Here is an 11065-nt window from a genome sequence, read left to right on the forward strand (position 1 = left end):
TGGCCTACACTGTCGGGGTCACACGCCTCTACGATGTCGCGTGGCCTGAGCTTGTTTCCGCCGCTCTTATCCGGAAACAAGGTACATCTGAGGAGTAGAAAAACATAAGCACTCAGCTGTGCGTCGGGCGTCCTACGTGCACTCAGGTACAAACACCGCTGCAACACGGATGCGATCTTCTCACCTCCGTGTTCCCAAACACCTAGCGCCTCGATGTACAGTGCAACCCTGTCCACCGCCAACAACTCCGCCAGCGAATCTGCCTGATCCGCATCAGCCACAGCACAAAGTCGTTTACCCTCAACACGAATCCCCAGAATGGCCTCGACGTTATGTAACATGATCGTCATCTCACCGAACGGAAGGTGGAAAGAGTTTGTATCCGGCTGCCATCGCTCAATGAAAGCCGTGATCAGCGTACTGTCAATCTTATCGTGCATGGTGGCAGGAACGTGCTTCACCCCAGTGCCCTCCAGTCGCTCGAACAACTCGCTCTCCGCCGGCCAGGCCTCAGCCCATGTACGCAAAAAGCTACAAGTCTTTTCCCGGGTATGACATTTCAACAACCCCGTAACTGAAGGCCTCTCCTGGTCCTCCCAAATACGGGCAGCTATGTGTCCTAGAAAGCTAGGAATCACACTCCCGTCAACAGGCCCACCGGGCACCTCACTCCTAACAACCCAAGAATCATTACCGGCCCTCGACCGTTTCCTGCTTGCCCCAGATACAGTGGACGCAGATGATGTGCCAGAACTACTAACAAACCTACCACCCCTACCCTTACGCACCTCCACCATATGCGTCTCGTACATGTCATCAACCCTCTGACTGAATGGACCGTAATCATCATACGGTCCACTGCCATCGTCCACATCCTCATCCTCATCTGCGCCCTCCTCCTGCTCCTCCTCCTGGTCACCCTCCTCAGCATCATCATCGTCATCGTCATCCTCATCCCGACGGTGGATCCGTTCTCTACGAACTGAGGCCGAAATACCACGGGATCTGACATGTCTATGCCCCGACCTCTCCACTGAATAACTTCTACTAAGAAGCTCTATATTCTTCCCCGCACCATGACGACCCAGTGAATTCTACACAAAATTTTAAAATATATAAACATACAAAAATTTATACGATAAATAATCATCATCGCAAATCAAATAAACTAAAAACATACAAATAATTGTAAACAAAATATAAACGTAGAAAAAATACAACGAAATTGAAAAAATTTATAAAAATAAACAACAAAATATAAAAACAATTCAAAATTATATTACAAAAAAAATAAAAAAATAAATTAAAAACAATTTTTTAAAAAAATAAAAAAAAAAAAAAAAAAATGGGGGGGGGGGCGCCCTGGCTGGACGCCCAGCCGGCGGTGGTGGCGCCAGCTGCAGACGCCGCCACCAGTTGGCTGGCGCCTGGGCTGGACGCCACAGCCACGGCTGCGGCGCCTAGAATAAACGCCACAACCGTGGCTGTGGCGTCCAGCCCAGGCGCCAGCCAACTGGTGGCGGCGTCTGCATCTGGCGCCACCACCGCTGGCTGGGCGTCCAGCCAGGGCGCCCCACCGCGTTCACGGCGGTTTTTCCCCCTTTTTTTTTTTTTTTTAAACAAAATGTACCTTTCCTCCTTGGGACATCCTTCCCTCCGCCGCCGCCGCCAATTCCTTGCCTTGCAGCCTCGACATTGCCGTTATTTGAATTTTTTTTTTTTTAGAGAGGTTGAAAGAATATGAGCAATTTGAGTGTGAGTGATGAGAGTGTGAGTGATGAGAGTGTGAGTGTTTTTTTTTTAAGGTCAAGGGCAATTTTGGCAAACCAAGTAAATTTTGTGGGCTTTATGTAGTAATTTGTGGGCGATGTTTAACAAATCCTAAAAAACCATTTACCAAACATGGCCTTAGTCTTCCCCTCTCACCTTGAGTGTTCATTCCCTTAGCCCCATTTCCCAATTCCTGGACCATCATCCATCACCATTCACCTTCACTTTCAGGCAATCAACTCGGGTCAAATACACCACAACACCCCATTTCTACATTTTCTCTCTCCTCTGTTCATCCAAAATCGATGATAGATCCAACCCCACTTCTCTAAATCACATTCAAACCCCAAATCACCTCAATTCAACAACAATGGAGGAATACCCAGAAGAGCTACGAACACCCCCAGTACCATTGATAACCTTGGTGGGTTGCTCGGAGCTTCACCCCACAATTTCCGCCCACCTCAACGCCGAGAAACCGCCGATCAATACCCTAGCATTGCCGGATTTCGACAAGATCTCCGTCTTCGCAAAACCCATCGATTCCGCCGATTCTTCTTCGTCGCCGCCTGCCGGCATTCTTAAGCGAGATTGGTTGCTTAAGCATCGTACTAAGATCCCTTCTGTTGCTGTCGCTTTATTCTCTTCTGATCATGTCTCTGGTGACCCTTCTCAGTGGCTTCAGCTCTCTACTCTTCTTGATCATCTCAAGTAATTTTCCCTCTTTCTCTCTCCTTTTTGACAATTATTTGATGAAACCCTAATTTAATTTGTGAAATGCTTGAGTTGATAGCTGGGATATGAATATATGATGACAAGTAATGCTAATTTAATTGCAATTTGTGTTATTGTTTGCTGAATGTTGATGGGTTGAAATTTGATAGGGAGCTTGGATTTTGCCTAAAACTGAATGTGTGATTTTGATTGACGGGGTCAGTTGAATAAGCCGTTTAATCCTATGAATTGGTATTCCATAGCTTCATGCTACTCAATATTTCGATGCAATGCTATGACACTTTTTTGCACTTCTTTTGCAATGCTACCATTATGTAGTTTGCTTATATGGGTATAGTTCGGATTGTTAGGCCGGGCAAGTCATGGTAATTCCACTTTAAGTACTTTTAAATGTAGCGTTCGACCTACAAACCTTCTAGCTAAATCAAGGATCCACAGGTGAAACTTAAAATCTTGTTGGTGGCTTTGAGCATAATTTGATCTAGTAGATGCTAGCTACTGCAGCGTGCTTGATTATGACCTAGCTTTTCACTCTAGTGACTTTGATATTAGAAAACATTTTTGAGAGAGGATTGGGATATACGAGCTGGAAGCATAGTTAGATGTGATGTGTAAATATATAGTACCGTGGTTGCTATTTCCTTTTGTTTTAATTATTAATTCTAGGAAAATTGCTTAGGTAATCTCTAGTTCGCCCAAATTATATGGTCTAAGAGTTTCTTTCTATTAGGATTTTTTTTTTTCCTCTCTTGGAAAGAGAGGCAGAGGAGTAAAAGTTAAAAGGTGAAAGTGAGATGGGCTATGTAAGTAAGGAAGAGATGCAATGTCAATCTCATTGGTTACTCCTGGTTTTCACCGTGTCCGTTTCTTTTGATTTCCACACTTGAATGTTCCATGTGTATTTTATTAATATCTCATATTTCAATCCTTCTTTTCCTTTCAGTTCTTTCAATAGTTTTGATGCGTAAATAAGAGTAATTTAATGGCTAAGGACATGATTTTCTTATACTTTCTTTTTCCTTACTTTTGATTTATTATTGTTCGCAGAACAGTTATTCGTACAAGGAATACCAAACTGGTTGTGGTGGTGGTGCAAACATCTCCTGAAGGTAAATGCTTGCTGTTGAGGGGTACATCTTGAATATTCAGTAGTTGATTTTATACTATGATTCTCTTGAACTAAATGCGCAACAATTGCTGTGCCTCAAACTTATGATCAAAGGAATCATGACATGCATTGGAGTCCATGTGACGGAACTATTATGAATAATGGAACTGTATCTTGAGCCGTGGAGTATCGTATGAATTATTATTTACTTGCTATTAAACAGATGATATGAATGAAGATCGTATGGCTGCCTTGCGCAAACGCGTGGAATTGGATTCCAAGTACGTTGTCAACTTTTCTATGAGAGATTCATCTGAAGTGAAGCAGTCCCTTAACAGGCACGATAGTCTTCTTGTTTCTTTATCTTGCACATCTTTTTTCATCTTGTGTGTATTCCTTTTCTCATGTACTTCTTTTGCAGGCTAGGAAGCGTGTTGGCCGACTTAATACACATATATTACCGGGAGGAAGGAAGACGTGTAAAAACACGGGTTGAAAAGAGAAATTTCAACTCTGCAGAAGTGCATATCCGCTGTTGCGTCAAGGTGGATCACTCATCTTTACTTTACTAATGATAGAGATGAATATGCTTTTTAGCTATATTCTGTTGTTATATGAAATAAATTTTAAAGATCTCTACATCACAAATTTCCTCTTTTATCTAGCTTTTACTGTTGCTTTCGTTTGTTGGTAACTACCGTGTGAATGTAAACCTTCTTCAGAAAGTGTCAGATGAAGTTAAGACACTACAACCCTGAACAGATTCACTTGGTTTTGTACATTTTTCCCTGTATCCATTTGAGGATAAGGGAAGTTAGGCTCTGTAAATTTTGCCCATTATTCCATTTGAAGAAAAGGAAAGTTACTTTTTTTTTAACATGGAATTGATCGCCTTGCTATTATACATTTGTATCCTTTTCAATTAATTCCTTATACCTATCAAATGATCATAAAAATAGAGTGGTAATTACCAATTTCAATATTAATATGTTGTTTATGGCATCAAAATGTTCTGCTAAAGGCAGAGAGTCACTGTCAATTACAGCATTGATCAATCTTTAAATTTTAAGAGTTAAAACAATTTCTATCTAGTTATCGTGTTATTAATTTTGCAGGTTGCTGTATATGCAGAGTTTCGTAGAGATTGGGTCGAAGCACTAAAGTTTTATGAGGACGCATATCATGCATTGAGAGAGGTATTGATACATATATTCCCTCTCCATAGGAGATCCTGTCATATACGTTAAGTTCATTTGCAACTAGTTGCCCTTGAGTAATAAATTGAATTAGGACAGCCATTTTACTGTGATAATCAATTGATTGATTTTCACAGCCCTTGTACAGCTTTATTGAAGCTTAGGCTATAGTAGGTGCAAATGTGACTTCTCTACCAGATATAGCATATCCATTTTGGTATTAACCTTTTTCGTAGAAGAGAATTGCCTATTATGGATCCTCTGACCAATAGGTCAAAGTCATCTTACATCTCTATCACATGCAGTGATCCTTGCAAAAAAAGCTTTACTACATACTTTGATGGTATAATTGAACTTATAAATGCCTAAGGAATGTTCTGCATGCACTTTTGTTTTATATACTATTTTTTCAAGTTGAAATGTTGAATAGTGATGTACCTTTTCTTTCAAATTGAAACTTGGTTTAATATACAGATGGTTGGGACATCTACCAGGCTGCCTGCAATACAACGCTTAATAGAGATAAAAACACTTGCAGAACAACTGCATTTCAAGATATCAACTTTGTTACTGCATGGTGGTAAAATTGTAGAAGCAATTTTATGGTTCCGTCAGCACTGTACCTCTTACAAGAAGCTTGTTGGAACAGCAGAAGCTACTTTTCTTCACTGGGAATGGCTAAGTAGACAGTTTTTGGTCTTTGCCGAGCTACTAGAAACTAGTTCCAAAAACCTTCCAGCCCTTCCTGCCCAAGTTTCGGGCGTCAAAGACAAGGCTCTGACTGAGTGGGAACTTCAACCAGCTTATTACTATCAGGTGATTAACTATATCAGTTTGTTGAAAGCGGATGAGGACTTAAATTATATTATGAAGTCATGCCAATGTGCCAACTCTAATTGAACAACGCTACTGTATCGTTTTCTATACTGAGGTGCTTCTTTCCTAATCCTGTTTGGGGGTGCTCTGTACTGCAGAGGACATCAAAATTCCAACAGCCCACGTGAGCAACTTCTTATTCTTGCATAGGACCTATGAGATCAGGAAACTTGTGTTTTTCATTCACAAGTCCATCTTTGTTTATGCTGCTAACTCTCAGTTTGACCCTTTGCTTCATTTTGTTAAGGAATAAGGCCAATAGGCTTGCATATTGTAGGTGTCTGTCTTAAACTTTACCATATCATGATGATGGGGATCTTTATTCAAGGTCTTGTTGATGTCTCATCATTAAAAGACTGGACTAGTAATGAAGTTATTAAAACTCATTAGTGAAAGAGACATCAATATAGCCATATGCACCTGCATGTCGTAGAGCAGCATTACTTATGTCCTTGGAGATGTCTATATGCTTCATATTCCTTCTTCTTGAGAAAAATCTTGATGCTTTCCCTTTTGTTCTCTTCTTTTGCTTTTCTTTCTGGTACATGAGGTTGTATCAGGTCTCCTTCTACCACCTGTTGATCACATCCTGTTATGGCATTGCCTCTTGCAGCGAATTCTTTTGTAATATTTCAATGACATGAGTAGATTCTTAGTGGACAATAATGGTGGGAAGAAATTTGTACTCTATATCCTGCCAAATGTGCCGATCCTAGCATGTTGTGCTCTTCAAAGAGGTTTCTAATGGGGATTTGAAGTTTTGTAGTTGATTTTTTTTTTTTTTGTTCTAACATTTGTTACCTCTTGGCAGCTGGCATCTCGTTACTTGATAGAGAAGAGATCTTGCTTGGAACTTGCTCTTTCAATGTGGGAGATTTTTGGCGAAAGTAATAATCCTGCTGAATCAGTTATACCTTCTGCTTATGTTGGGCAGTTTGCACGATTACTAGAGCAAGGTCATGAGGAAGTGGCTTTGCAACCGTAAGTTTCAATAGCTGCTGACAGAGTCTTAAGTATTTAGCTATAGTCTATTATACTAATGTTGAATCTCCTTTTTCATTGTTTCTGCCTCTGCAGTCTGACAGATGAGGAGTTCATTCGCTATTCTATCGCAGAAGGAAAGAGATTCCAGGATTCTTTTGAAATCATTGCTCTTTTGAAAAAGTCCTATGAAGTTTACGCTGGCTTAAAATTTCCAAGGATGGCATCATATTGTAGTTTTCACATTGCTAAAGAATATTTTTCTCTCGGTGAGATAAAAAATGCAAAACAATATTTTGATTCTGCTGTAAAATTATATAGGCATGAAAGTTGGACAACGCTGCTTTGGGAAATTTTGGGTTATTTACGTGAGTGTGCTAGTCAAGATGGTTCTTTAAAAGAGTTTCTAGAGTATTCACTTGAGATGGCTGCATTGCCGATTACATCTGGAGGTTCTACCTATAAAGATTGTGGCCCAGCTGGTCCTCCAAGTTTCCAACAGAGGGAAATCATTCACAAGGAGATTTTGGGCCTTGTTACTGGAGAATCAGAATTTGCATTGAAAGGTGCTGATCAGAATCTTAGGGTAACTAAAGATTCTCCTCTTCACATTGAAATTGATCTTGTCAGCCCCTTAAGAGTTGTTCTACTTGCTTCGGTTGCATTTCATGAACAATTAGTCAAGCCAGGCATGCCTACACAATTTACGCTGTCTCTCCTATCGCAACTGCCTCTCCCTTTTGAGATTGATTCAATAGATGTCCAATTCAATCAGTCAGAATGTAATTTTGTCATCCAGAACTCTCAAAAAACTTCATCACCCACTAATTTTACCAATCAAGCAGGTTATCGAGTAGAGACTGCTCCAGCTTTGGCACTCTCTACAAATAAATGGCTAAGGTTGACTTATGATGTTAAATCTGGTAAGTATTGTAGCATATTTGCTTGTAATTCATTTCAGATGTTACTTTGTGTTTGTGTAATCTGTCTATTGAAAACGGGGAAAAAAGGACAAAAGTGATATAAAAAATGTATAAAACTCAGGGAGGTAAAGGAAAGACTAGTCAGTGTAACACTTGATTCTGTATAATCGGAAAATTGACAGTGGCACATGATGTTCTCTCTGTTTTATTAATTGTTCTCGAAGTGTTACAAGGCAGAGGAGATATTGCAGTTTGCTAATTTAATACGAAGTATTTTGTATATGAAATAATCAAACGGTGAATGAATTAAACACCTAGATTTCATTCACATTCACTTTCCATGCGGACTCTACTTGGAAAATTATAACTGTCTAAGAGTGTTGTAGTGTATCCTTATTAGAAGTTGTAGATGCTTCATCTTCAGACGAGGTTAAAGAGTTCTGTTCATTTTTGCTTGCTCTTACAATCTTTGTCAGGTTTTGCACATAATTTACTCTGTCCATAATTGGCTTAATACTATTGTTTCCCTTGATTATGGCCTCTTTGTTTTTTACAGATCGAAGTGGAAAGCTTGATTGCATATCAATAATTGTAAGAATTGGATCCCACTTCACAATCTGTTGTAGGGCTGAAAGTCCTGCCTCCATGGATGATCTACCACTTTGGAAGTTCGAGGAGCGTTTAGAGAGTTTCCCAACCAAGGATCCTGCTCAGGCATTTTCTGGTCAAAAGGCGATTCAAGTTGAAGAACCTGATGCTCAAGTTGATCTGAGTGTGGATGCTGATGGTCCTGCATTGATAGGTGAAAACTTCATAGTTCCAGTTACTATATCCTCAAAGGGCCATTCTGTTTACTCTGGTGAATTGAAAATAAACCTAGTAGACACCAGAGGGGGTGGACTGGTGAGTCCAAGAGAATTTGAGCCACATTCAACTGAAAGTCATCATGTTGAGCTCCTTGGAGTTTCTGGACCAGGTGATGAAAATTCTCTTACAACCTCTGACAACATCAGAAATATTCAGCACTCATTTGGATTGATATCCGTTCCATTTCTAAACGGCGGAGAATCTTGGTCCTGTAAATTAGAAATAAAATGGCACAGACCAAAGCCGATTATGTTGTATGTTTCCTTAAGCTATTCTTCTCAGGGTCATGATGTTAATATGCAAAAAATTCATGTTCATAAGAGCTTGCAGATTGAAGGGCAGACTCCTGTTTTGATTAGCCATCATATGATGCTGCCATTTCGGCGTGATGCACTACTGCTTTCTAGAGTTAAGCCCCCTGCTGATGCTGAGAAGATGCCATGTTTGCCACTGAATGAAACAAGTATACTTGTTCTCAGTGCTAAAAATTGCACTGAGGTGCCATTAAGGGTATTGTCAATGACTATTGAAAAAGATTATAATTCCTTGGAAAACTTTTGTACTGTACATCCAGCCAGTAACCAACACACAGATGCTGCACCACTCAATATTGTTGTGCCAGGTGAGGAATATAAGAAAGTCTTTTCTGTCATCCCTGTGGCTAATACCCCGAGGACGAGAATTGGTACAGTGTGCCTCAAATGGATGAGAGATACAGGGTCACTAAGCCAAGGAGTTTCTGGGGTTTTGACCAAACACAAACTTCCTGATGCGAATATAGAGCCATCTCCACTGATAGTGAGCTTGAAATGTCCACCTCATGGTGTCCTTGGAGATCCCTTCACCTACTTCATCATAGTTCAGAACCAGACAGAGTTACTTCAGGAGATAAAGTATTCATTACTGGATTCACAAAGCTTTGTTTCATCTGGGTCTCACAATGATACAATCTTTGTCTTGCCTAAGTCGGAGCATATTTTAAGTTACAAGCTTGTTCCGCTGGCCTCTGGTGCGCAACAGCTGCCCAGAGTTACTGTGACTTCCTCAAGATACTCAGCTACATTCCAACCTTCAGTCGCCGCCTCTACTATTTTTGTGTTCCCTGTAAAGCCTCAGTTTGAGATGAAAACTATGGAATATAGTGCTGAACCTATGATGCTTGCCGCTGAATAGATTTAGTGTCATCATATAAGTTGTACTTTTTACTTGGGATCCATCATTGCACATTTAGTACACCATTTTTTCTGTGAAGAGGCATGGGGATGATACCTTTTGACATGATGGGTCTTTGAGGTCGAATAATCTGAAGATGGCTGTTGGCCTGTTGTAAGAATCATTTCAGTCTACAAATCAACACTCTGAAGATAGATTCTAATGTGCCACTCTGGCCTTGTTCTTCGTGTCACTTCGTTATGGTGTTGCTATTCTTGCTAATGAGTGTTTGAAAGTTGGTATTTCCGTGGGTGACTTGTGAAAATAGTACTAGAAGAAATCATCATTCCAGAAAGGTGCAGAACGGACCTTCATTCTTTGAAACTGACAGTATATGCTGAACTTTTTGGAAGACTTGGTAAGACTTCATGCTGTTATGATGCTGGATTCATGAATTGAATTGCCAAGAGGTTGTTTTTTAAGTATCTGCACTAATACATTACAGCATTACGCACAGTTTAGCATGCCTCAATTACCTTAGATACTGTGAAGTAGCCAAAAGTGATGCCAATTGGCACTGGTACTGGCACTGGCACTGGCACATTGAGAATCATTGCTTGCACATCTCAGAACTGAAAAGTGCTTCTTGAACTTGGATTGTACTTGGTTACTTTTCAGCAGTGAATTTTTGTATCATCTGCTTATACACATTATCACCAAGGAAATGACCGAGAACTGGGGCATTTAGTCGCTTGCTCTTGTGTCTGAGTTCGATTTACTGGTGGTGTCTTGTTATAATTTAATGTTCTTTACTGATAATTACACTTCTTTGTATAGAATGATTTTTGAATTGTAGGATATTAGGGGTCCCCCGTGCTACGGGATAATCAAAATTTTCATTTCTCGTAGGCAAATGGCAAACATACCATCTTTGTTATCATATTTTCAATTTATTCGATTTATTAAACCTAATTTTAACTTAATGGATTATTATCTCGTGTACACTTAGGCCTTACATAGTTACATTTTTGGACTTATTTTTTGTTCAGTTTAACTCAATTTACCTCATTATTCTACTTCGTAAATAATAACAGTTCAACTCAATGGGCAGGCCCTTAATACTTCCACTCATATACAAAAACGGATCATGTGATGCAAGACAAGAAAATAATGTAGTTCTTATTAACTATCTCAATATCATGCATTCATGCAAATAGTAGTGTATGTTTTAGTTTATGATCAACCAAGAAAGTAACAAATTTATTAGGAAAATTGTAATCTAATAATCCCACCTTTAGTCGGTCTTCCATAAACAATCCCACCTTTTGAAATTTCAGAAACAATCCCACCTTTAACATGGATCTTCCATTAACGATCCTTTTGACCTATTACCGGTTAAACCGGTCAAACTTTTTTTATTTTTTTAATTCATCTCCTCCCACCTCCCTCCCTATTTA

The 11065-nt window shown here is 39.7% G+C and overlaps 1 protein-coding gene across 1 annotated transcript; it reads left to right on the forward strand.

Annotated features, from left to right (window-relative positions):
* The first annotated feature begins 1861 nt into the window (after positions 1-1861).
* On the forward strand, positions 1862-10591 carry LOC110695306 (trafficking protein particle complex subunit 11-like). The gene is made up of 9 exons (XM_021872565.1): positions 1862-2481; positions 3553-3614; positions 3837-3951; positions 4035-4158; positions 4729-4809; positions 5284-5625; positions 6497-6666; positions 6763-7589; positions 8146-10591. Exons 1-9 carry the CDS (start codon positions 2141-2143, stop codon positions 9627-9629), a joined length of 3546 nt encoding a protein of 1181 aa, XP_021728257.1. The 5' UTR covers positions 1862-2140; the 3' UTR covers positions 9630-10591.
* The last annotated feature ends 474 nt before the right edge of the window (positions 10592-11065 follow it).

This window comes from Chenopodium quinoa, unplaced genomic scaffold (assembly GCF_001683475.1).
Source record: "Chenopodium quinoa cultivar QQ74 unplaced genomic scaffold, ASM168347v1, whole genome shotgun sequence".
In the NCBI taxonomy this organism is placed as follows: Eukaryota; Viridiplantae; Streptophyta; class Magnoliopsida; order Caryophyllales; family Amaranthaceae; genus Chenopodium; species Chenopodium quinoa.

Coding starts and splice junctions, on each gene's coding strand:
- LOC110695306 (XM_021872565.1), top strand. CDS start 2,141: ATGGAGGAATACCCAGAAGAGCTACGAACACCCCCAGTACCATTGATA. Junction 2,482..3,552: donor ACTCTTCTTGATCATCTCAA/GTAATTTTCCCT, acceptor TATTGTTCGCAG/AACAGTTATTCGTACAAGGA. Junction 3,615..3,836: donor GGTGCAAACATCTCCTGAAG/GTAAATGCTTGC, acceptor GCTATTAAACAG/ATGATATGAATGAAGATCGT.